This window comes from Lagenorhynchus albirostris, chromosome 4 (assembly GCF_949774975.1).
Source record: "Lagenorhynchus albirostris chromosome 4, mLagAlb1.1, whole genome shotgun sequence".
NCBI lineage: Eukaryota > Metazoa > Chordata > Mammalia > Artiodactyla > Delphinidae > Lagenorhynchus > Lagenorhynchus albirostris.
The window spans coordinates 110,958,790-110,984,252 of NC_083098.1; the positions used below are offsets into that span (position 1 = coordinate 110,958,790).

Consider the following 25,463-nt stretch of genomic DNA (forward strand, 5'->3'; position numbering starts at 1 on the left):
CCGGAAGCCGGAGGCGGATCGTGCTGGACGAGGGGGCGTTGTCTGGGTGGTTCGGCTGCCGGCGGAACCCGGCTAGCGGCGCTGAGGGCGGCGGCGGCGGCAAGAGAAGAGAAGGCGGCGGGGCGTGGATCGGCCTCCGAGGGGAAGGTAGGCGCCGGGCCAGGAGGCCGGCCTCTTAAGGGCGTGCGGGTTCGGCGCGGTGGGAGCACCCCGGAACCCACGCTGGGTTCCCGAGGGTCGGGCAGAGCATGGAACCACTGCCGCCCTCGCATCCCCGGGCACCGCGAGGGTCAGTGGAGCTGCCGGGTCAGTCGTGTTAACCCGTGGCCGCGCGGTGCTCTGGCTCAGAGACCAAGACCGGTCCGGGGCCTCGAGCGGGGCCTTCCCCTTCGTGCAGCTCCCTCGGCATGGAAACCCCACCCGCGTCCCCTCCCGGCCTCCTCCGGCTAGTCGCTGTCGGCCGCCCGGGCACCGCCCGCGGGAAGAAGCGGGTCCCTCCCCGCCCCGGCTCGCTGCATCACGCTGTAGTTGATAATAGTGCTTAAGACTACAGAGCTCCTAGCCCCCCGCCCCCAGCCCCACTGGCGTAAGACCTCTCCGTGCCTCGGTTCCGCGTCTGTAAAACGGGTGTAATAACGGTTCCTACGTGGTGGGGTTCTTGTAGGATTTCAGGAGTTGGTGAATGTAAAGCACTCAGAGTGCCTACGGCTTAATCGCTTGGCTGCTCTTCGCAGCCCTTAAGACAGGTCGCGCACACAGAGGTGGAGACTAAGTGTGTGTTGCTTCAATGAGTGAATGAAGGTTGAACGGGGTTTGAACAGGGAATTGTGAGAAGCATTAGGCCTAGAGTGGGGCTGTGTGGGTGATAAGGAGGCTTTCTTTCTGGAGGTGAGCAGGGTTGGGAATGGAACAGAGGGTGTATGTGAGGGCTGCTATAACAAAATACCGCAGCCTGGTGGGGACCTTGAACAGTAGACATTTATTTTCTCACAGTTCTGGGAACTAGAAGTCCAAGATCAAGGTGTCAGCAAGATAGTAATCTATACTATCTTGGTATAAATTTGTAGCATTTAGAACAGGAGGATACCTTAGAGATTATCTGACCCAATGGGGGAACCCCTCCACTTTCACAGAGGAAAAAACTGAGGCCCAGAATCTCCATCCATCCTGAAACCATGTATTGAGCACCTACTGTGTCGAAGGCACACTTCTAGGTACCAGAGATACGCTGATCAACAAGACAGAAGATTTTTTTACCTTGTGACAAAGTGAGTTAGCTGAAAATATATAGAGAGCCCCGTGCCTCTTGTATCACAGCACAGCGCCTGTGTTGCACGTGTTCATCCTCATGTGTGCTGTGCTGTGCTTTACTTTGGTGCTTATCTCTGGGATCACCTGGATAGTCAGGTATAGGTAGTAGACTGAAGAGGCTACTGACTTATTCCAAGGAAGGCCTTTGAGCTATTGCATGTAACTTGGAGAAGTGGTTAAGCATGTGGACTTTGGAGTCAGATTCCCTGGGTTTAAATCCCAATTCTGTGCCTTATTGATTACCTATTACTTATTAGCTGTGTTTGTCCTCTGTAACTCTGTTCAGGTTATCTATTGCTGTGTGACAAACTATCCCAAAACTTGGTGACTTAAAAACTGTTTTATTTTATCTCACGGTTTTGTGGGTCAGGAATTCAGTCAGGGCCGTGCTGGGTGGTTCTTCAGCTCCACATGTGTGGACTGGGAGTGGTGATCAGCTGGAAGGGCTGGTGTGGAGCATTCATTGTGGCTTTGCTCCCACATCTGGTACCTGGGAAGGAATGGCTGGAAGGCTGGGCTCAGCTGAGCCCTTCTCCTGCCCCATGTGCTCTCTCCAGCTGTGTGTCTGACAGTCCTGCTATTGACTCAGGCCTTCTAGAGCCTGTGTCCAAAACGTGGAAGGTGGAAGCTGTCGGCTTGTAGGGCTTGGGCCCAGAAATGGGCACAGCTTTACACCCTTCCTTTTACCTGTTCTGTTGATTAAGGTAGAGGCTGTTCAGATTCAAGGAGACCTAGATCCCACCTCCCCTTGGGAAGAGGGTCAGAGAAGTTGTGGACCTCTTTTATCCACCAAATGCCTCATTGTTCTCGTCTGTAAAATGAGGCTAATAGTATGTAGTATCTATTTTACAGTTATTCTGAGGATTAAATGAGTTAATATGTGTAAAGAGCTTCAAATACTGCCTGGCATAGAGGAAACATTTGATAAATATTTGTTGTTATTGTTACTAGGTACATGATACATTATTATTCATAGCTGTTATTCATAGGACACATAAGAAATACAAGATGCAAATTCGTTTTCTGGAGTTTTTTATAATCTTATTGGAGAGGCACAGGATTGACATCATGAAGCAATTAGAGAACTATATTAAGTAATATAGAATAGTTACAATTTTTATAGTCAAAGTAAACTGTGGAATGGTTCATAACTTTGCATGTCACTTCTCTATAGCTAGAGAATGTCTAATATAGATTCAGAATATTTTCTGTATTTTAACATTTAAGTCTTTGGAGGAAGGTTCTATGTTGTGTTTTTAATGTCCTTTTTCTCATGGGCATAAGAGCATGGGCTCCATCCAGGGTTTAGGAACCAGGAGGTGAGATGATGGGAGATGAGATGTGGAGATTCTGAGTTGAAGGGTCATACGGTTGGAGATGTTCAGCAGAAAGCTGGACATTTGGAACTGGTGGCTGAAGCTGGAGTTTCAAATTTAGGAATTGTCTGCTCTGAGCAGGTGAAAGCCAAGAATAGATGTGATGGTGATGGGAAAGAGAAGAGGGCCCAGGTGCTGAATCTTAAGGGACATTAACGTGTGGGGGGCTCACAGGGGAAGAAGTGCAGCCTGGAGATGGGACAGATCAGGGACATGGAGAACCGGGAGCCTTCTGGGCAGGAGGAGTTCCACAGTGGAGGTGGGCAGGCTGCACCACCACTTGTTGTGGGAAAGCTTGGGGGGAAGGGACTGAGGGCAGGCCACTGTGGGGAGTCTGTTTCAGCACAGTGAGAAGGGCAGCAGGTTGTAAGGTGAAAAAAGGAGTGGTGAGAAAGTAAAGTAGGGTGTGTAGATTGCTCTTTCAAACGTGTGAGAGGGGGGCCCTGTGATGACTAGATATACCTGGGGGAAAGGTTTGTTGTCCTGTTTTGTTTTGTTTTGCTTTTTTCAACACGGGGCCATCTTGGCGTGTTTACAGGGACTGGTGAACCAGTGGAGGACAGAGTGGAGCACTGAAAGGGGTGATGAAGCAGAGTCCTAGAAGGGGAGGAGAAGGGAAGTCAGCTTTGGAAGGAGAAGGCGCGCTTCATCCTTTGAGGTGAAGGGATTGAGGGGGGTGAGCGGGAAATTTGGAATCACAAAAGGAATTTAAAGGCACTCAGGGTATAGTAAGTCATTCATGGAATCAACCTTAGTGAAGTCAGCGTCACAGTCATTTTTATAGAAGAGGGAGACAGACGTGGTGAGAATGAAGAGAATGGAAAGGATTCAGAAGCACTGTTGTAGGGAATGTAGACGGAGTTGAAAAACAAATAGAAAACGTTACTAACCAGCAGCAGAGATCAGCTAGCGTGCATTTTAGTGGTTGAGTATCTGCTGTGTGCCAGGTGAAGGTGGATAAGATGGTACCTTCAGAACTCACGGCAGAGTTGGAGACACAGGTGATAGGACATAATGACAGGGTATCTTACTGAAGTATTTATGCGGTAAGATCGCACAGATGTGACCCCAAAGTCAGACTTGAGGAAGGAACGGTGGGGAAGGGGAAACGTGGCCGGAAAGACTTCAGGAGCAGGTGACAGCTCAGCCAAACCGTGTTCAGAGCGTGGGCGTTATCTGGAAGGTGGGAGAGTCATTTGTCAATAAAGTATTCCCAGGGCAGGAAGTATCAGAACCAGAGACTTTTGAGGAGAGAGCAAGGCAGAGGTCTGCAGTCCACCTGCTTCAGAATCACCTGGATGCGTACAGTGCAGATGCCTCGGCCCCAGGACTCTGCATTTTAACTGGCTCTCTAGGTGTTCCTTCTAGATAACATGAGTTGAATATTTAATACATTGCCAGGGGCTATATTAAATGTTCACATGGGTTCTCACAATTATCTCAATAACTGTGAGATAGGATGAGGAAAGTAGGACACAGAGAAGTCATTTGCCCAGTTGTATAGCTAGTGAGTAGTGGGCTAGGGGTCCAAAACTGGCCAGGAACACAGCTTGTTTGGGGAGCTGCAGGTAGTTTATTTTGGAGGGCACACCTGGGATTAATAGGAAGTAAGCCTAATAATAATAATAATAACAATAATAGAAGTAGAGGCCATGTTAAAAAGATTTTGCCTTCATGGTTTAGTGACTTCTTCAGTAATGCTTATGTATTGAGGATGAAAGCAAAGAAAGCAGGTAATAGCTTTTTAGTTTTTACTACCAAACTGCCATTTTAACTTCCATAGTCTCACCTCAGTCTGACTCCATTTCTCCCCACTTTTCCTCTTCCAAACACCATCTCTTACTAGACTGAGCTCCTCATCATCAGAGCCCGTGTCTTAACTCGTGAAGTATCTAGCTCAGACTGTTTGGCTTCATTGTCATGTACTTGTGTGTGTGTTTCCTCCCCTAGAATGTAAGCTTCAGGAGGGTGGGGACCTGGGGTGTTTTGCTTACTGCTGTAGCCCTTGAGCCTGGCACAGAGGAGTCAGTAAGTAGATGATGAGTGATGAAATTTTCTGTATCCATATAATAATGGCTTCCGTCTCATTCAGAGTCAAAGTCAAGGTTCTTAAAAGGCCCTGCAAGGCTCTACATGGTCTGGCCCTCTGCTTGTCCTTCCCCTCCCTGCCTCTCCCTTCCCCCTGGTGTCAGGTCCTCCCTCTCCCTTGGCTTCAGCTGCCCACTCAGCTCCGGCTCACACTTCATGATTGCCAGTGTTTCTGTTCCAGGAGCCCCGGCTCATTCCCGTTCCTTCCTCAGGTCTCTGCTAAAGTAGCGCCTTGTCAGAGAGGCTGGAGGGACGAATGGATGGAGGTGCTGCCTTGCGGTACCTCTCTTATTGCCGTCTTATGGTGTGTGTTCATTTATTTTGGCTTGTGTCTTATCTCCCCAAATAGGCTCGTAATTTTCCTCAACTTCTACTTCAGTGCCCCATATACAGCTGCTCAATAAGTATTGATTTCATCTTATCCAGTTGGCCATTTTCCAACCTCATAAGTGTTTATATATGTATATTTTTTCATTGAAGTAATCTAAGTAGAAATGAGAGACGTGCATGTAGTATTAGCATGGTCATATTCTGGATTTGCACTGCCAAATATGGTGACTGTTTAAGTATAAATTACATTACTTGATCAGTTCCTCGGTCGTACTCACCACATTCCCAGTGTTCAGCGGCCCTGTGTGGCTCACGGCTGCTGTATTGAGCATTGCAGATAAGGAACATGTCCATCATGGCTGATGGTTCTGTTGAACAGCGTTGGTCTAGATGCTTCAGAAGCTATGTTTTTTGCTCGTTTTTTTAAACTGTTGTGACAGGGAATCATGACAGTGAAGCACAGGTCAGCCACTGGGTTTGGGTGCCATTTGATTTCTGGTGATGGCGTCAGGAATCACAACTTATCCATGTCCTTTGTCCTAGGTCTCCTGGATGGTGGAGCATGGACCCAGTTGCTACTCACAGCTGCCATCTCCTCCAGCAGCTGCATGAGCAGCGTATTCAAGGCCTGCTTTGTGACTGTATGTTGGTGGTGAAAGGAGTCTGCTTTAAAGCACATAAGAATGTTCTAGCAGCTTTCAGCCAGTACTTTAGGTACATATTTTAGACTTTGTTCTTCCAATTGTACGGAGAGAAAGCTCTTCTAGAATGGAACTATTTTGACTAAATTTTATTTTCTCCTTGGATTTCACTCTCCTTATCTTTTGTAGCACATTGTGGGTTTTTTGCTTTTGTATTGAATACTTAGAGTAACCTGAGAGGGAAAGAGCCTTTTAACTAAAATATATTTGGGGCACGTGAAACTATTTTGGCACTTTGTCTTTGATTTTAATAGTTCCAGTTAACATCTGTCTTCTGTATACATTTCTTATCCTTTCAGGATAAGAAGATTGAGAAATAGAATTTCTGGTAAGAACATTTCTTTGATAAGAAATCAGAGAGCATTCTATACGCTATTTTTTTTAAATTAAAACATTTTAGTTTTTGTTTCTCATTTGACTATTCTAAGAAAACAGGTTTGAACTCAGTTTACTTATCCCTGTAATCATTTTTGCCTCAGTGAAAGATTTACTTATAAATAATAATATCAAGCGATAGTATTTCATTTATTTTTAACATTAGATTATGTATTCTACATACATTTTCTGATTAACTAGATTTATCTCTCTTTAAGCACTAAAGCTTCTTTTTCAGTACCTTTTTTCCCCTAAAATTCATACTATTTTATTGCTCTAGTAAACAACATATGGAACAGGATTTACTCACTCCTTGATAATCCTGAATCATCAAATTAAATCCCAGCTGTCATATATGCTACAAGTTGTATTATAGTGGATTGGCTCACTGAGGTAGGCAGCACTTTTTGCCTGTGTGCAAAATGGTCCCCTACTTGGTCTTTGCCTATTCTGTTTTCATAGAACAGTTAGGTTTAGATGTTGTGATACATTGGCTATTTTGAGTTTTCCCCACTCTACTTCTGATATGTACTTTCCTTAAGTACATATTAGAACAGAACTGAAGGCTGTTTGGGGGATGCAGGTGATTGCATTTGATAAAAAGTCTTTAACAAACTTGCAAGACAATTTACCTGACTCAACTTGGTAGTTTTACATGCGACAAATTCATTCACCAGTGAACTTGACTTGTGCCCAGAACAAAGTGCCTGGGCTTTATGGTGCCTTTTCCCCCCATTAACTTATAGGGCTCTCTCACTGCTGGTTTATGGACCATTGGGTTGCTGAGAAACATCTGACAACCAGATAAATTACCGCTTAAAAAATGAGTATCTGTCAAGTACCTAGAGTAGTCAGATTCCTAGAGACAGAAAGCAGAATGGTGGTTTCCAGGGGCTGAGGGGATGGGGATAATGGGAGTTATTGTTTCACAGGTATAGAGTTTCTGTTTGGGATGTTGAAAAGGTCCTGGAAATGGTTAGTAGTGATGGTTGTACAACAACGTGAATGTACTTAATGCCACTGAATTTATCGTATGAACCATAGTCAAGTGTTTGACATTATGTGTATTTTGCCACAATTAACAAATTGAAATTTTAAAAAATTAGTGTATATCTAGGGTTGGTTTATTATAGCTGTTTTTATTTTCAGATGTTTTTAAGACAGATACGGAAATATTTTTGTATATGTTTTATGGTCTGAGATATGTACTTTGTCAGACTAAACACAAAATATTGAAAAATGTGTGTTCTTTAGTTTTCTATACTCTGCAATTAGTATTACATTTAGATAATTGCATTTTGAAAAAAAGAACAATGAGTATATTTCAAAATTTTATGTTGAGATTTCCTTGGAAGTTTGGATATTCAACACACTAATTCAGTGCGTCCGAATTGCTTTATTGGATGGCTTGCCAAAACCTTTTAAAGGATCAAAGCATACTTAATTTTAAAATCTTGGCATTTATAGAAGGATGGTAATTTTGAATATTAACATGGATATTATTTATGAAAAAAGCTATCAGAATGTATGAACTGTTAACACTGTAAGCAGATATCCTTTCTTTTATCAGGAGCCTCTTTCAGAATTCTTCAGGTCAGAAGAATGATGTTTTTCACTTGGATATTAAAAATGTAAGCGGCATCGGGCAGATCCTGGACTTCATGTACACATCGCATCTGGATCTTAACCAGGACAATATACAAGTCATGCTGGACACGGCACAGTGTTTGCAAGTTCAGAATGTTCTGAATCTGTGTCACACATTCTTAAAGTCAGCCGGTGTAGACCAGCCACCCGGCCTGCCTTGTCACAGTACATTCTCCCTGCAAAGTGCTTTGACTCCTGACGCTAATTGTGTTATCAGTGAAAACTACGCCCCTCATTTGCTGCAGGAGTGCTCAGCAGGTGTTCAGCAGGGTAGAGTTGTGGATGAATCACATTCTCATGCCCCACCCTCAGTTGGTCTTCATACTTCCACAGCTGAAACCTCAAAACAAGCCCCTGATACGTTAGATGGCAGCTGCACAGAACTGCCTTTCAAACAGCCAAACTATTACTACAAGCTCAGAAACTTGTACAGTAAGCAGTACTATAAACAAGCCACCTGTCCCAGTCATGAGAGAATAATCAAGCAGCCTTTCACTTTCAGCACATCCTCAGACCTTCATGCCGCGGAACACCAGCCCTGTGCTGTTGGTCACGCCGAGTGTGTCCTGGAGTCCTCCGAGCACTTGCCTTCCAACTTCCTGGCCCAGCCTTTGAGTGAACCTACCCCAGACCCTGAGCCAGACCACGCAAGCCAACAACCTACCAGACAGATGAGGCTCAAGAAGGCCATTCACCTTAAGAAGCTAAATTTCCTAAAGTCACAGAAATCTGCAGAGCAGACATCTGAACCCAAGTCAGATGACAGGTTAACCAAGAGGATAGAATCTGCCAGTGACCATAGTGTAGAGAAAGTTAACAGCCAAAGTGCTGAAGAAAAAGAAAGTGAAGAACTCATCAGTTCTGAGAATTTTAATTGCATGAATGAGATGGAGAGGCCCGAAGACACTGCGGCCCTGGAAGACCAATCCCAGACACTTCAGTCACAGAGACAGTATGCGTGTGAATTGTGTGGAAAACCTTTTAAACATCCCAGCAATTTGGAGCTTCACAAACGGTCTCATACAGGTACACTGATTCGGTCCCCGCAGGCAAAAGGAAAGGAAATAATGCAGACGATCAGACACCACTGCCTGCTCCTGTTTTTGTAAGAAGTTTTGCTATTGCTTGATGACGTCATTGATATTTACCCCAAAAAATCAAAGAGTGTTAGCTATTTTTTATTTTATACTTTTGGTGATGCCTTTTAAAGAATAATCTTCATTTCTGTAAATGCTTTCATAGAGCCAGTTTAAAAGAATGGTACACGTTTCATTTTAACTTTAATTGTGGTTGTATATGGGAAACTTTCCATCTCTACAGTATGGCAGATTATTTTGATGCACTCAGATTTTCAAATTAATTCTAAAACAGATAAGCAATATTTAGTGCTCTCTTTAGAATTAGATTGTTTATTTTTTAAAAGCATAAGGTAGGTTAATTCAGACTGAAGTAATTTAGTTTGAGTAATCCTGAAAGCTTTGGAAGGTAATTTGAATATCAGATTTAAAAAATTGTGATTTGGGAGGCAGGAGGCAAACTTTTTAATAAGGATCAGCTTTAACCATTTGATATTTTCAAATGAAAATCCTTCCATCTGAACATTGAATTTTCAAAGTTTTGTTACCTTAATTCATACCTTAGTTCATGTAATTCATACTTCCCCTTCCCAAAATGTTTATTTTTTCCAAAAGCTTTAAAAGAAAGTGTTATACAGTATGTATACATTATGTAATATAATACATATATATTACTTTCCTTCCTGCATTTAAGCATGATGACTCTAGTACACATTACAAATTAATGGCAATTATCTTAGAGGCATGAGAAGGAATATGTTATAGGATGCTTCTAAAGTAACTGCTTTTCAAGGTACTTGTGTAATTGTGACCATTGATGTGATGTCCTGTTACCACTTTTGATTCCCTGTTTGCTTAGGTGTTTACTACCTCATTGCACTGTTGAGACTGAATTAATATTTATGAAAGCCCTTTATAAATTTTGGTGTATTTGAATATAAGATGCTATCATTATTATTACTCCATATGAAGACAGTATCATTGACTCAGTTTTGCCCTGTAAAAACTTAATTTAGGTCATTCTGTAATTTTCTGGAGCCTAATGATCACTATAATTTTTATTTGAGAAACTTACCTATTTAGCTTTAAAGGAAACAAGAATTGTTTATTCTGCAAGAACATCTTTGGTTAATAGTAGTCATACAGTTATATGGCACAGCTGCTTCCTGGGACATAAATATATTGAGAAGGGCAGCAGTTCTCAAAGTATGATCTGGGGAACCCTTTCAGGGGGTCATTGAGGCCAAAACTATTTGTATCATAATGTAGGATGCTCCTTGCCTTTTCCTTCTCCTTCTCCCACAAGTGTACAGTGGAGTCGGCTAAAAGCTGCAGGATCTGTGATGAGGCCTTCACTCTGGAGGCCGGTGAAAAATGTCTAGTCGTGTGTTTCAAAAATCACTCAGTTTTGATTTCTAATATGGACTATACTGCCAAATATGGCCCATATGAACGAAAGCTCTTTAGGGTCCTCAGCTGTTAAGAGCGTAAAGAGGTCCTGAGAACAAAAAGTTTGAGAACCACTGGAGTAGGGTTAACCCTGGTCACTTGAGAGTCTTAGGAACTAGTGATCTCTTTTTTCAGACTCTCATATCTCATAGGGCGGACTTTAACGTAACATCTATTATCCCCTTAACTTCAGACATAAATGTAGTCCAAAATACAGCATCCATATGATTATAATTACAGTTGACCCTTGAACAACGCAGGGCTGAGGGGCACTGACCCTCTGAGCAGTTGAAAATCCTAGTCTAACTTATAGTTGGTCCTCCATGTACTGGTTCCGCCACATCTGCAGACTCAGCCAACTTCCATCATGTAGTACTGTAATATTTACTACTGAAAAAAATCCATGTATGAGTGGACATGTGCAGTTAAAACCCTGTTCTCCAAGCGTCAACTGTACTTGGGGTCAGAAGCTCCCCCCTTATCCTTGAGGAAGCCATTAAATAGTTTTTAGGAAAAGATCAAAATAAAAGTACCTTAGCAGAAGCCCATAAAGCTGGCATACCCCAGCAATACAGTAGGAAGGGAAACATTTGTGTTATCTTTTTAAAAGGCTCTTAATGAAAGCACTTGATTTGAGAGGAGTGGGAAAAATGGAAGGTTCTTGGTCTTAACGGTCTCTGTTTATTAGGGTTCTAGAGGTGTTAAAGGCAGTACCTGAAGTATGTTTTTAAACAGATTATTTTCTAGAGACTGTCTTCAGAATTGCTGTGGTTTCTTTGTAGTAGAGTCCATTCTCTCCGTCTATTCTGTACCAAAGTGTAATTATTCAGAGTTGCTGAAGTCAGAGGGCCAAGCAGTCAGCAGGGGAACATGTCTCATCATGGAATCTTCTTTTCCCCTGTCAGCACGTTGCCACCAAGGCTGAAAGGCAGTGGGGAGGGGATTTTTCCCGTCACACTTTCAGGAGATCCCGCTCTGCTTTGGGCTGTCCCAGGTTCATACCTCATGTGGTGTGAATGAGTCACCCTGGTTCTGTTAGGAATCGGTGGTCATTGCAGGAGTCAGGCTGAGGACGGGTGACCAGGTTCATGCTGTTCAGCCAGAAAACTCACATTTGATTTTCAACTGAAGGAAAAGTCTGTGTCCAAAGCCTAAATATGGTTTGAATGCAGATAAATACGTTTGATTTCAACACAGGTATAAATTTGGAGAACAATTTAATTTTTTAGAGAAAAGTAAATATAGATTTCACTTTTATCATCTCTGCCTATCATCTAAGGGCGCGAGAGATGATGAGGATGAGGACAGAGGCTCCCGTTTTCATAGTCTGATGATGAAGTATGTAATGCTGTGGTTTGGAAGGTGGGACAAAAGAGACAGCTTAAACATTTTACACAGAAAACTATCCTGCAGATGTTACCCATGGTTTTACAAGTTGTTGTTTTGTTTTGTTTTGTTTTAGGTGAGAAACCTTTTGAATGTAACATTTGTGGGAAACATTTCTCTCAGGTGGGAATTCTTTTATTTATTGTTAATAATTGGAAACCTGAAACCCAGTGTTTATTTTTATTACAGATAAGACATGCTTTTGGACTTGGGAGAGAAGCCTCTGATGATATCTGTAACTTAAAAGACTTCAGACTAAATCAAGAAAAAAATAATTTTCAAGAAAAGAAATTTCTAGTTCATTGGGCGGAAAATACCATTTTTTATAAGTGTGTGAACTCTCACAATACCTTTTTCCCCCATTAAGGATGGGTCCATTTCTAGTATATTTCTTTTCCTCCACAAGTGATGTAAACCATACTGAGCACCACTTGGGGGCTGCACATTGTGCTGGGCTGGATCCAAGACAAATGTCCTTATTCTTACTGAGACACTAGGTGTTAGGATGTTGGAGAAAAGACCAAACACATTTCATTCCCTGCTTTCACTACCATTACACATGTATTCTCTCACTCAGCCGGCATGTGTTGTGTCCTCCTGTGGGCTCTGTACTGATCTGGGCACTAGACGTAGAGAAACCTAGAGACTGAATGTTCTAAAGAAAATTTTGAACATGATAGAATGGCTGTGGGATCCTGCTTTTCCTTCTGAAATGGAAGGTAACTCTTCCCTTGCCACGTGCTGGGCATTGGCATTCCAGAAGCTTCTCACAGGGTCCCAGCGCACAGTCCTGCAGAGGAAGCAGTCACCCCACAACTGTTTTTTACACACGCATGCTAATCCTGGAGTAACAGCATGTGCAAATGCTGTCTTACTGGGGAAGGACCTTGGGGCTGGGCCTCAGCGGAGGACTCGAGCCCTCTGTTGTGGAGAGAGCGGGGCAGCGTGGCCCCGTGGAGCACGGCAACAGCAGGAGTGCAGCCCCTGCTTTTGTCACATCCCCACGGAGCCGGCTCTTCCAGTTTACCCTTCATCAGTCTCCCACACACCCAGACCTGCCATCTAATTACTTCTCACTCTTCCTACTGGCTGCAAGCAGTGGTTCACCTCATCCTAACGTGTTCCTGGGTATTACTGGTCCAGGCAGGGTCCGTGCACCCACCAAGTGTTCAGTGAGCTTCTGCTGAACTGAGTGGAGGGGTCGTTGCTCTACCTGCCTCTCTCGTTGAGGCCTGTGCTTCTTCCTACCAGCCTCACCTGGGGGTCAGAGCTTGGCCTCTAGAGCCAGACAGTCTGGATTTGGATCCAGCCTCTGGTTTACTGCTCTGACCTTGGACAAGCTACCTAACCATTTGGCACTCAGCTTTCTTATCTATAGAGCAAGGGTGTGAGACCCTTGACCCCCATGGTGTGTGAGGAGTCAGTGAGTTCATAAGATGATTAGCATCTCACCTGGCTCATGGTGAGTCCTCAGGACACGTCACTAGTCCCTCTCCTGTTGCCATTGCCTCCCTTCTCTCCTCTCTCTGTCCTCTCTGCTCTTGTAGACCAGTCTTCCTAAGGTGCACTTTCTCCACCCCACATCCCACCATTTTAACCTTTCTAGTTTTGGTGTAGTGGGAAAGCGTAAAACTTGGATTAATGACCATTAATAGTTAGCAGTCTCTACTCTGGGCCTCATTTTTCTAATTCTTAAAAATAGGGATAATACCACCTCATGGGACTATTAGAATTAAATGAAAAAATGGACATGAAAGTCCTTTATACGTTTACGTTGTGATAACAATTTAGGTTCTGTCCTTTTCTTGCTTGGAACCCTTCCTTGACTCTTCAGTGCTAACCAAATAAAGTGTACCCAGGCATTCAAGCATCGAGTCTGCCTTCGGCCTTCTCTCCTGGCGTTAATGCCGGGCTCACCCTCAGATTCTGACTCTGTTGGTTGGGGCTGGGGCTTGAGTGTTGGTACTTTTTAATACAGTGGTTTGGATGGCAGCCCTGTCCACTGCTTCAGACCTTGTCCTACACTTTCCCTCCCGAGTCCCACCAAGGGCGGCCCTGTCTGATAAACGTTACAGAAATCCTCCTCTTCTGTGTTGGTGTCTGTATGTTTACCAGATTTTTATGATTGTAAAGTTATGTATAATTATAGTTTACAGATGTATATCGCTGTTTTATTTCATAATGAAGTAACGAAAGTTTTGTGAATAAGCTCTGCCATGTGCTAGGGCACAAAGACAAGTAAAGGCTTCAAGGAGCTTTGCGTTTAGAGGAAGAAACAGTTGTATAAACTGATAAAGCACAATGAAACGCTGCAAGTGCCGTGACACTTGTATAGGCAACGGTATGAAGAGGAGAGTAGTCATTTCTACCTGAAAGCTGGCGGGGGCGGGGTGGGCACTGAAGACAGGGGGTCATTGATCAGCCTAGAGTCTCTGGCATTCCAGGTGGAGAGAGCAGTGGTGGCGTTTACACACGAATACTCAGTAACCTGTCCTTCATTTCTCATACGAACTGGAATACGTGTGGTTACAATGGACTGGAAATATTTTCCTTTTTGGAAGATTTAGAAAACAGACCTACTAATAATTAATCTTTTATGCTGTGTAGTATTTCGTAGTGTTAGTCTTTTTTTTAAAAAAAAAAAGGTCAGCCACAACCTTAATTATGAGTCAGCAAGCAGTTTGAGACCTCAGCTTTAAAACGCTGTGATAAGCCTGGATTGTGACAACAAACTATGCATGTATTAATATAATTCTGGACAGTGTACGGGCCTGGATCTCAGCAAGTAAGAGTCACGCAGTACTTTAGAGTATGAATGAGGCTCCATTTGGAGCCACGTGTCTCCCGTGTGGAGGAGAACCTGGGCCATTTGATGCATCCAGGGGAGAAAACTAAGATAGTGACAGGTCTGGAGTGCCTGTCACATGAGAAACAGGAAAAGGGAAACAGTGTTATTTAGCTGTCTTTGGGGAGAGGAATGGAGTTGCTTTGTCTCTCCAAGGAGGCAGAATAGAAACACTGAGCAGCTGCTGCAGGAGGACAGGTTCTGAGAGGCTCGGTGCCCTCCCAGCAGCTCCTGTGTTGTGTCCAGGGCATGACTGACGGGATACGGCATCCCGTAGGAGGCTGCTTAGACACATTCCAGGGCAGTGATGTGACCCGATGCCAGGGGTGGCAAAGTTTCATCCCATCCATGGTGAAAATGCAAAAAATAAGAATATTTTAATGAACTTTTCTTAAATTTTTAAATTTTCAGCTCTGAGGTGATATTTCCCACATTTTCAGTGTTAAATGTCCTTTTATCAATATAATGATCATTGTTCTTTAGGTGATATCTCAGTGTTAATCTCCATATTTTTTTTGTTTTGTTTCACAGTCTTAAAACTTCTGAACTAGATTACTTTTAAGATCTGAGTTCTCTTTCTCTGAAGTTTTACGGTTCTCTATTTTTTTATATAAACAATCAGCAGCCGCTAGAAGAGTACTCTGCCAGAGAATCTCTGCCTGGTTTGATCATGTTTAAATACTGAGTTTCAGGTACCTATTAGAAGGAGTTTATTTTTTAAACTGCTCAACAAATCAGGTGTTAACTTCTTTTCTACAACAGAGTTTTTCACTTCAAAATTCTGACAACTCCATCCTAATTTAAAATGGTATCCACTTAGAAAGGGTGGAACTTCCTTTTGTGCAGATATTTTTCAGCCCAACAGCAGCACAAGCTTTTGAGTCCACAGACGAAGCTGAATTAGAATATTCCATCCCAGCTATGGGGGCTGAGGCTGCTTCCCTCCCAGAGCCTCTGTTTACTTCCTGTAATGTGTGAATTATACTTTATGAGGACATTGTGACGACTCACTGAAACACTATTTGCAACTGCTTAGCAAAGTGTTCCATTCATAGTAAACTCTTCATAAATGAGGGCTACTAGTATTAGCACTTACTGGAGTTTTCATGGATCCAACTATAGATGATTTCTAAGATGTGTAATAAAGCATAGCAAAGTTTACCAAAAATAAAGACTCTTGACTAAAGGGCAAATAATCTGGGCCCCACTGTGCTATGTAATTCGGTATAAATTATCTGAGTGCATTATTGGATGTTTTTGCCTGAATCTTTCCATTATTTAATCTACTTTTATACCATTTATCAGACTAATTTGTGCTCCTTTATTTGGGGGAATGATAATTACTTTCATTAGACATGTCCAGTATTAAATAGCTAAGGAAACATCTTAAAGTTTGTTTTACTGTTGTGTACTATAATATTAAGTGGAAGATCATTCAGTTTGAAAACAAGTAATTGTTTACTTTGAGAACCAAAGTAATTGTTTACTTGTTTACTTTGAAAATAAGTAATTGTTACGCTTTATTTAAAAAAGAAAGATGCAGCATTGCTAAGAATCAAATCAGAATGCATTTCAATCATAATACATAGTTTACAAAATAACTTGAAACAAGAGGGATCTAATTTAACTGTTGAGCAGATGGTGCTATTCAAATTGTTATTTAAATGACAAGCTTTTCTGAAATTTGGAAATGACTGATTTAAAGCCCTCAGTGGTGCATTATCTCCACTCCAGTGAACTGGTTCCTGGATGGCAAAGTGACTGCTTGTCATACTGAATTCAGCACAAGCTAGTTTATTCACAGAAACTTGCACGCCCTCATGTAAGACAAGAGTTTAAACTCAGACAAACTAATATTAATTTCTGGCCTACCATGTAACGAGAGCAACTAATGTATTTATCTGAATCTCAGTTTTACACCTAGAAAACAGAGATAATAATACCAATTTCTAAGAGTAATTTAGTTATACTGTACTTGTAAAGGCCTGAGTAGACCAAATATCTATTGCTGTTGACATTTGCTGTTTTATTACTGTTATTAATAGTCATTCAGTTAAAAGCTGGGTATTTCCCAGTGTTTTGCCAGATTCTTTCTCTTTGGTTATCTAAAATAAACAAGTTTTTTCCTAAGCTATATTTATCATATTCTGAAATGTAATCTCTAACTTAGTGTTTCCCAGAGTCTGATAGACATAAAGAATCTTCTGTGTTATATAACATAAAATCTACAGACAACATTCTTTATACCTGTCCACGGGTTCAGAACCACCTTCAAACCTATAACCATGAACTATCTTTGCATTTCGTTTAAAATATACATAGCAAATTTGTAAATTTACATAGCCAAGTTTGTGAGTTGGGTATTACTGTTCATTCTCTTTTTTTGGCTAATTTTGTGCATAAGGCCTGCAACATTATTACCCTTAGATATAGTCATCCTGCTCAGTGTTTTTTTGTAACAGAACACTATAAAAAAATTAAGTTGGGAAATGACAGATTGAGAGTATTATATTATAACAATGGAAGATTGTGTTTCCAAATCCTAATTTGAAACATTTGCCAGTAGCTTTTGTAATATATGAGGCATTTGCAGGTTTAATTTCACTGTACTTTAGGCAATTTAATATTGATTTCCTGTTGATTAGTACATGGAAATCTATTTTGTGATCTCCATTTAAATCAGTTATTCTTCGTAAAGCCCTGCTAGTTTCAGAGATTAGAAACGTAAAAGGCCTGCAGCTGAAGGACTACTGTGAATCTCCTGATTTGCTTTTTTGCACGAAGGTGAAAATGACCAACCTGTCAGGCAGAACAACTGTACCGCCAAGAAGAAATACTTTTTGGAAATGTCTCACTTTCTTTATAAACAAAAGCTGTTTTTCAGGAAGAAACAATGAATACTGAAATAACCAAGTACAAGTGCTACCTTTTTTTCAAATGATGTTGCATATAGGTGGTCCAGGTTTTAAAAAAAAAAATGAAATAAAATACATCAAGAGCTGTTTACAACACAAGCTTAGCGACCCCTAAAGCAGCCTCCACAGTGTGTCGGGCCCATTTTAGAGGGGTGCGACACCGTGGACGGACCAGGGGCTGGCGTGGAGCAGAGCTGAGAGGCTCCCCTGTTCAGCTCACTGCTGGGCGGGGCTGCTCCTGACTCAGAACCAGGCCGGACCTTGATCTCCTTGCATGTGGCTGCGTCTGAGTCGTGCATCCGGAGTCTTCATTTGGAAGTTGGACTGGAACCTGGCTAAATCTGCCAGTTTTCCTTTTGAATTTATGTGCTCTTAAAATTTTTTTTTCACTATTGGCATGTTTTTTCTTTTCCTTTTTTACAGGCGGGTAATTTGCAGACTCACTTACGTCGGCATTCTGGGGAGAAACCATACATCTGCGAGATCTGCGGGAAGAGGTCAGTGCTGGGCTCGTTCATTCGCACGTCAGGAGCAGTCTTGGCATCTCTGAGCCGCGTAGGGGCTCACTGTCACTCAGGAACACAGTAAAGCCAAACCCTCTGGCTTTTCTTGTGACACACATGAGAATAGCAAAAAGAAATGGAAATGTTAATTAAAGGAAAGAGAATCTAGGACACAAGTCTTAGGAAATGGGATTTTACATGAAACAAAATTATCTTATGCTAAAATTTCCATTCATTCCAAAAATGTCTGTTAAAATAGATGACTGGCCCCCACGGAGGTGACTGTCTGATAGGGGTAATGAGACTCGCAGCCTGAATGCCTGGAATCAGGAGAGGAGGTGGTAGGAGGCACCCCAGCTGCGCACCCAGACCTGTGAAGGGCCGAGAGTTCAGCCACAGGAAGGCCTGGCAAGCCTGAGGGCTGGGGAGGCCTTGGACTTGGAAAGTGAGGCTTGACTTGGTGACAGTCTCCCTCTGGAGGTGGAGAGCAGTATGAGAGATGGTCCCTCCTCTGGGCACACCGGCCTACATCGTGGACTCCCCGCCCCTCACTGGGGGTGTTTGTCGGGAGTCCACATACTCTATGATCTATTGGTTGGTCATTCTAGGACAGCAGGCAACAACCAGGACTATACCAGTCACACAGTGTTTTCTTCATTCGTTTAACCAGTCATTCATTCAGCATTTATTAGTCACCTACTGTGTGCTAAATGCTGTGTTGGGAACATACAGATTCTTGGCCCCTGATAAGTTCGTACTCAGGAGTTGGGGGCGGGGTGGGATGGGCATAGGACAGCTATAGTCACAGTCCTCTGCTAGGATGGGACAACACTCTTGATTCGGTTCCAGGAAGACAGTTATCTTTGCAGATGGTAGAAAACAAAGAAGTGAAAGCTACCTAGCCTGACATGTCTCCCTTTCTGCCATAGCTGCCTGAACACCCAGGTTTAGTGCCCAGGTCACATGTACTGCCTGTTTGAGGCGCCTCTTAGCATAAGCTCCCTGCTGCTGCGCTTGGGGTCCCTGTTTTGCAGGATGTTTTAAATGTGAGCCTTCTGAGCTCCATGCATTTAAAATCATGTCTCTATGCAACACCTTCCCCCAAATGCAACCTCTTATCCTGCTATCAAGTGTGGTGGGAAGGAAAGAGCATAGAGCTTCATACTGGGGGTTGGGTTGGAGTTACTCCCCAAGCCAACTTAGTGATCACCTCTGAAGAAGAAAGGTTAGTGAAAGTAGGTAAGAAAAAATGTTTTAGAAACAAAACACTTGGATCATTTTCTACTTTCCTTTAAAAAGAGAAAAAAAGTAAACTTTTTTGTTTTTTTTTAAACCTCTGAAATGAAATCAGGCCACTCCTCATCACATTCCGAAGTAATAGAGGGAGCAGCTCATCTCCCTCAGCGACTTGCAATTAGAAAGATTTGCAGTGACGTAGAAAGGCTGTTAATTGAATTTCCAAATTGCATTACAGGTTTGCAGCCTCTGGTGATGTCCAGCGTCACATCATTATTCACTCAGGAGAAAAACCACACTTGTGTGACATCTGTGGTCGAGGTATAGCTGAGGGTTTCCCTTTTCTTCCTTGAAAATTTCTGATTAAAATGTTCTCAGTCCTTCAATTTAACCCCTGTTGTGGTCTCTCTAGGGTTCAGTAACTTCAGTAATTTGAAGGAGCACAAAAAGACACACACGGCTGATAAAGTCTTCACCTGTGATGAGTGTGGAAAGTCTTTTAACATGCAGAGGAAGTTGGTAAAGCACAGAGTTCGGCATACGGGTGAGCGGCCTTACAGCTGCTCTGCCTGTGGTAAGTTCCTGCCCACCGCAGACCCGCGGTCACCTGGTCATCCCTGTGGGGAGGGCACCGGGGTCTGTGCCCACTCCGTCCTGGGCTGTTAGGGGTCTCAGATAAGTCGTCCCTTTTTTCATGGGTAAAATGGAAGTGATGCTGTTTCTTAACCACCTTGGTCCTCTGATTCGTCTGCATTTGTGTAGCAGGCATTTACTGAGTGTCTTCAAGGTATCAGGAACTGTCCTGGGTGCTCCAGTTACACAGATGACTGATACTGAGTCCCAGGTGCCCTGTGCTCCTGGTCTGGGCCCGTGGAGGGTTGGCAGTTGGAAAAGCGGGGGAGAACGTGGGGTGCAGCAGCAGGGGCTAGAGCATGGTGGCCTGCTGGGGCCTCGGGGGCACATGGTAGGCTCAAGAGGGAGGGCTTCTTGAGATCATATTGTGTATCATGAAGCAAAGGTCGTTTCTATGGCATTTCACGCCTCAGAAAAGTCATCAGGAAGGAAAGGGAAGGCTGGCAGCTCTCAGTTTCCAGGCACATCACTGCACAGATGAGGAAACTGGGATTGTAAGCTAGGTCACCTGGTACCTGTGATAACAGAGTGTTGGAACCTCTGAAGAACTGGGAGGGCCTGTATGCATGTGTGGTGCAGCTGTGCACATGTGCACACATGTGCCCCGACAATGTGGATTGAATCGTGGGCAAATGAGTGAATAACCATTTTTACGATTACCTGTTTAGAACAAATAGGAAAAATGCTCAGAGTCAGGCTGTGGGGAGCCTGGAATTGGGGCATCCTCGGAGTGGCTTGTTCTAGTTGTGGTTGGTATCTAAATTAGGGCAGGACGCGTGGGATGTAACCAAAGGGAGGCAGCTTTGTTTGTATCTCCCACTTACACTGTGTACAGATCTCCTGGACACCAATGTCGGCAGCTCCATTACTATTAAAGGATAAAATTGCATCACTTTAAATCACAAATGCAGTCTCAAATCACTAGTTTAAAATGTCAGTTCTAAATTATTATTACAACTGTGAACTTGATTTCAGGTTCACTCTTCTCTTCCTTCCCCAGCCAGGCCCGCTGCTGGCTAAGACCCTGGAGAGAAAGCAGTGCAGCAGGGCCCTCTCTTCCCCCCACTTCGTTTCCACCCCTCCAGCCACTCACTGACCATGGTTTCTGACCCTAACAAGGTCAGCTTTCAGGGAAAGGGGGAGGGAGAAAGGGAGCAGGAATGGTCTTTCATGACAGGTTCAAAGCTTTATAACACCTTTATTGAGATAAATCCCGTACTGTAAAATCTAGCCATTTAAAGTGAACGATTCAGCGGTTTGGGTGTATTCAGTGTTGTGCTACCCTCACCGCCATGTAATCTTAGAGCCTTTTCCTCACCCTAAAAAAGAAACCCCACACCCATTAGCAGTCACTCCCCATCCCCTCCCCGCAACCCGAGGTAACCCTTAATCTACTCTCGGTCCCTATAGATTTGCCTGTTGCAGACATTTCATATGAATGGAATCGTGTAATACGTGGTCTTTTGTAACTGACTTCATTTCACTTAGCAAATCTGCTCTGAGCATTCATATACATGTTTATGTGTGGATGTATGTTTTCATTTTCTTGGATTCAAAAGACAGTTTCCATTTTAAGGTGGCTTCCCATTCTGAGCTTTGCTGAGTTTAAAGCTTGGTCCTCTCTCTGCCCCTTCCTTCCCTCCTTCCCCCGTCCCTGTCCCTGTCTCTCCAGCATTTCATGCTTCTTCTAAAGACAGCCTTCCCTTCCACTCTGTCCTCCTTCCCCAGCACTCAGCTGTACTTTTCTGAGATGGAAAGGTGCATTTTCTTTCAGCGGGACTTTTTCCTTTAGCGCTTGGTTTTGTAAAAGCAGTTTCCTCCGAGGAGACTTTCTCTGTTGGCGCCCCGACGCCTCTCTAGGCAGTCCTCTTAGGCCCCAGGCTGGCTCACTTCCCATCTGGGGACATACTCACATTCTGTGCTCTGGGGGATTGCAGGCCCACACCTGGAGGCAAGCGCTGCCCCACCGTGACCTCCCGATGGACACACGTCGAGCCTGGCTGCCCTGTCTTGACTTGAGGGCAGAGGGGAGACACCTTCCATATCCCCTGCCTCGCTGGGAACTCTACTGTGGCTGAAGTTTATACACGTTAGGGACCCTGAAAATAGTTAACACCTTTTGCTAACTAATTCCACTACTGAGAATTTATCTTAAGGAAACAATGAAAAGAAAGATGTTAGTCGAACCTCAGGTATAGTAGCAAACAGCTGGAAGCAGCCCAGATAGCCCACTGTTGCTTGACCAGGGCTGGATAGCTGAGAATTCAAATATAATGACATAGGAATAAGTGAAAAGTTCTAAAATATGTGTCCATGTAAATTGTGTAGTTTGTTTCAGACCTTGGTAAATGTGTTATGACTTCTATAAGGTTATTTATTGGTTTTTCTCTTCCGATCTTCTAACCTACTCTCATGACGGGACTAGATCCCCTACCTCTAGCTTATACCCAGAGAAAGGAAATAGGACCTGGAGAAGGATGCGTAAAATTATGTTAAAAGCTGAATACATAAGTACCTTCAGAAAAGATGCTTCTAAACTGTAGATTGGCTGTGTTAGATTTGTGAAAATCTGAACAAATCTGATGCGGTTTCCCAGTGTGGGCGTTTGGGGCAGGTGCCCAGGCCCACCCAGCAAGCACTCCTGTGCAGGGAGACGGGGCTCCAGAGCCCTCGCACGAGACGCCCAGACCAAGGCTGCAGGTTGGAGGGGCTACAGCCGGAGAAGAGTGGAAGAGTCTGGAATCAGAGCGAGCAGGTGACAGCAGGGCTCAGCTGAGTTCACATGAAAGCAGAGTCCTTTGGGGTTTAGCAGGGGTGGAGGGGACTCCTTCCAGAATGTTCTCCTCTGAAAAGATCCCTTTTTCTTCTTCCAGGAAAATGTTTCGGAGGATCCGGCGACCTCCGCAGGCACGTCCGCACTCACACAGGGGAGAAGCCGTACACGTGTGACATCTGCAACAAGTGCTTCACCCGCTCTGCCGTGCTGCGGCGGCACAAGAAGATGCACTGCAGGGCTGATGACCAGGGGCAGGACGCTCTGGAGGAGCTCACGCAGGCCATCGAGACCTCGGACCTGGAGAAATCTCAGAGCTCGGATTCTTTTTCTCAGGACGTGTCCTTGACTTTGATGCCCGTGTCTGTTAAAATCCCCGTCCACCCAGTGGAAGAAGACTCAGTGGCAGAATTTGACGGCCACTGTAAGTTCCGGTCCCTGGTTCAGTCTCACGGAGCAAGTGAGCAGGAGAAGCTCAGCTTGGGTCCCCTCAAGCTCGCCAAGCCTCACGTGCCGCAGGCGCAGCACCAGGCCTACAGCTGCTCAGGCGTGGAGGCCTCGGCCGGCACGGAGCCGCTGCAAGCCGACGGTATGGCCGCGATCCGCTCGTCCCTGGCTGCCCTGGACCATCACTGCGCCGACCCCCTGGGCAGCCGCGCGTCCGCCCCTGCGTACAGGAACTCGGAGGGACAGTTCTTCTCCAGCATGACCCTCTGGGGGCTGGCGATGAAGACACTGCAGAATGAAAGCGAGCTGGACCAGTGAGGTCCTCTGTCAGCAGCTCAGCATCAGAGGCGGCTTTAGCCCGAGAGGCTAGACTCTGTCCCTCCTGACAGGGGGTGGTCGTCGGAAGTGCCTTGAGCTCAGCGTGTGGGAAGAAAGGCCTCCTGGCACATCGTGGAAGTGGACGAGGGACTGAACAAGCCTTGCGCCCCAGAAGGCTTGAGAGACCGTCTCCCAGACGTGGTGTGAACTGCGTGTAACTACTGTACATTTTGGTCATGGTAAAGGGAAAATATATGGGTATAATAATACAGATATTATTTTTGCATTTTTACATGACTGAAATTTGTAGCATTTTGTATTTTTATTTACAAAAAGATTTTATTTGTATAGGAAACTCATACTATAATTTAATTTGAATAAATAAAAGTTGCCTTTCTGTATAATATTGTGTTTCCACAAATATTTTTATTAACCCAAAGACCATAGTGGTATGAAAAGAGACATCAACGAGGGCTCACCCTGCAGGGATAAGGGCCAGGTTCAGTTCTTGTGCCATCTTGGACAGTGGGCTTTGGGAGCCCTCAGAACGGAGCCTGAGTCCTGGCTGCCACTTCCTGGTCAGGTCATGGGCAAGCTCCTCAACCTCCTAGAACCTTCTCTGGGTTTGCTTTTCTGCAGCATGAGATGAATAACTTTCAGCATTCTTACAAGGCTCAAATGATCTCCTCGTCCACTTGAAAATACCTGCCCAGGGTCTGGTTGCTGACAGAGCTTCTAAACGCGTCCAGTCTCTCAGCCGCCCAGCAGACCTGCCGGCCTCTGCGGGACAGTGAGTCGCGTCTGTAGCGCTGTCGCGGGAAGGTCAAAGTGAGAGCAAGTGCACTGAAAGTGCGGTTACCTGTGTGGGCCGCGGAAGTCACTGGCCTGTAGAACTGCTTGCACAAAGGACTAGGATGCTTGAGGGTGCCATCGTCATCAGCTCTGGCCCGGAAATAAAATATGACAAACGAGAGAGGCACGGGTAGGTGAGGATTTTCATGGAAAACCCGTGGTTGCAGAATAGGACGTCAGCTCTGAAGTCAGATTCAGGTTCAGCTCCTGACGTTCCCAACCGTTAAGGGCGCTGCAGTCCCGCAAGGCTGCCCTGAAGATGGAAGAGCCTGAGGTCGCGGGGGGCTGCAGCCTGCACGAGGACATGCGGCTGGTAAAGCTGAGACCCACGGTCTCCTTGGGGCCGCACCTGGCTCAGAACTTGATGCCTGGCAGTCGCACATGGATGGTCATCGCCCTCTGCCTTCCCGCTTGTCCCCTTTCTCATCCCCGCCATCTCTTTCCAGCTCCTCCCTCTAGTACTCCAGCCCCAGCAGCCCTGCATCCCCACCAGGACCTGGAGCCCATTGGTCAGCTCATCTTCTCACTGCCCCTCACCCCTCATGTCCCTGTCTACCTCTTTCCCAGGCTGCACCCCATGGGCCAACATGCTGTGATCCGCCCGCCGGCCTCTTTATCAAGCTTCCCTGGTAAAGCCTTGCCCTCTCCTCCTGCACGTGGGGAGCTGAGCCAGGCTGGTGAGAAGCAGCCATCCTCTGGTTTCTACCACAAATTCCTGGTGAACCCGGGGTCCGTGTGGCCTCCTTCCTCACTGATCGAGGCCCTGTGCCGTCCTGGACAACTCCTTCTCAGCCTTCGCAGTGTTCTCCATCCTCCCGCCCATGAGCTTGCTTCCTGTTTCTCTGGGGACTTAGAAGCAAATAGGAAGGCCTCCTCAACCTCCCCCCACACCTACCAAATCGCTGTGCCTGTAGATTGTACCCTCACCTAACTGCTGCCTCCCCCCACCCCACCTCTCTATACCCCGGCACCCAGCCTTGTTTTTCTCATTAGGACTTTCCACTTTCTAACCTACTATAGGTTTCTCTTGTTTCCCCACCAGGAAGTAAGCACCTGAGATGTTTGTCTCTTGTTCTCTGCTCTATCACCAGCGCCCGGACAGTGCCTGGCATTTAATAGATGCTCAGTAAATAATTGTCAAAGGAATGATCTTGGAATTCCTTTTAGTCACAATATGGGCCCGCCTGGATGGGTCCTCTAAT

General features: G+C 44.7%; 1 protein-coding gene across 2 annotated transcripts; it reads left to right on the forward strand.

Annotated features, from left to right (window-relative positions):
* The first annotated feature begins 31 nt into the window (after positions 1 to 31).
* Positions 32 to 23,802, forward strand: ZBTB49 (zinc finger and BTB domain containing 49). Of its 2 annotated transcripts, XM_060148514.1 has the most exons (9): positions 32 to 147; positions 5,649 to 5,819; positions 7,752 to 8,854; positions 11,816 to 11,862; positions 17,923 to 17,996; positions 19,477 to 19,559; positions 19,651 to 19,812; positions 22,468 to 22,626; positions 22,745 to 23,802. In XM_060148514.1, exons 2-9 carry the CDS (start codon positions 5,668 to 5,670, stop codon positions 23,407 to 23,409), a joined length of 2,445 nt encoding a protein of 814 aa, XP_060004497.1. In that variant the 5' UTR covers positions 32 to 147; positions 5,649 to 5,667; the 3' UTR covers positions 23,410 to 23,802. The 2 variants fall into 2 exon arrangements, with proteins under 2 accessions (XP_060004497.1, XP_060004498.1); XM_060148515.1 differs by lacking the exon at positions 22,468 to 22,626.
* Positions 23,803 to 25,463: the final 1,661 nt, after the last annotated feature.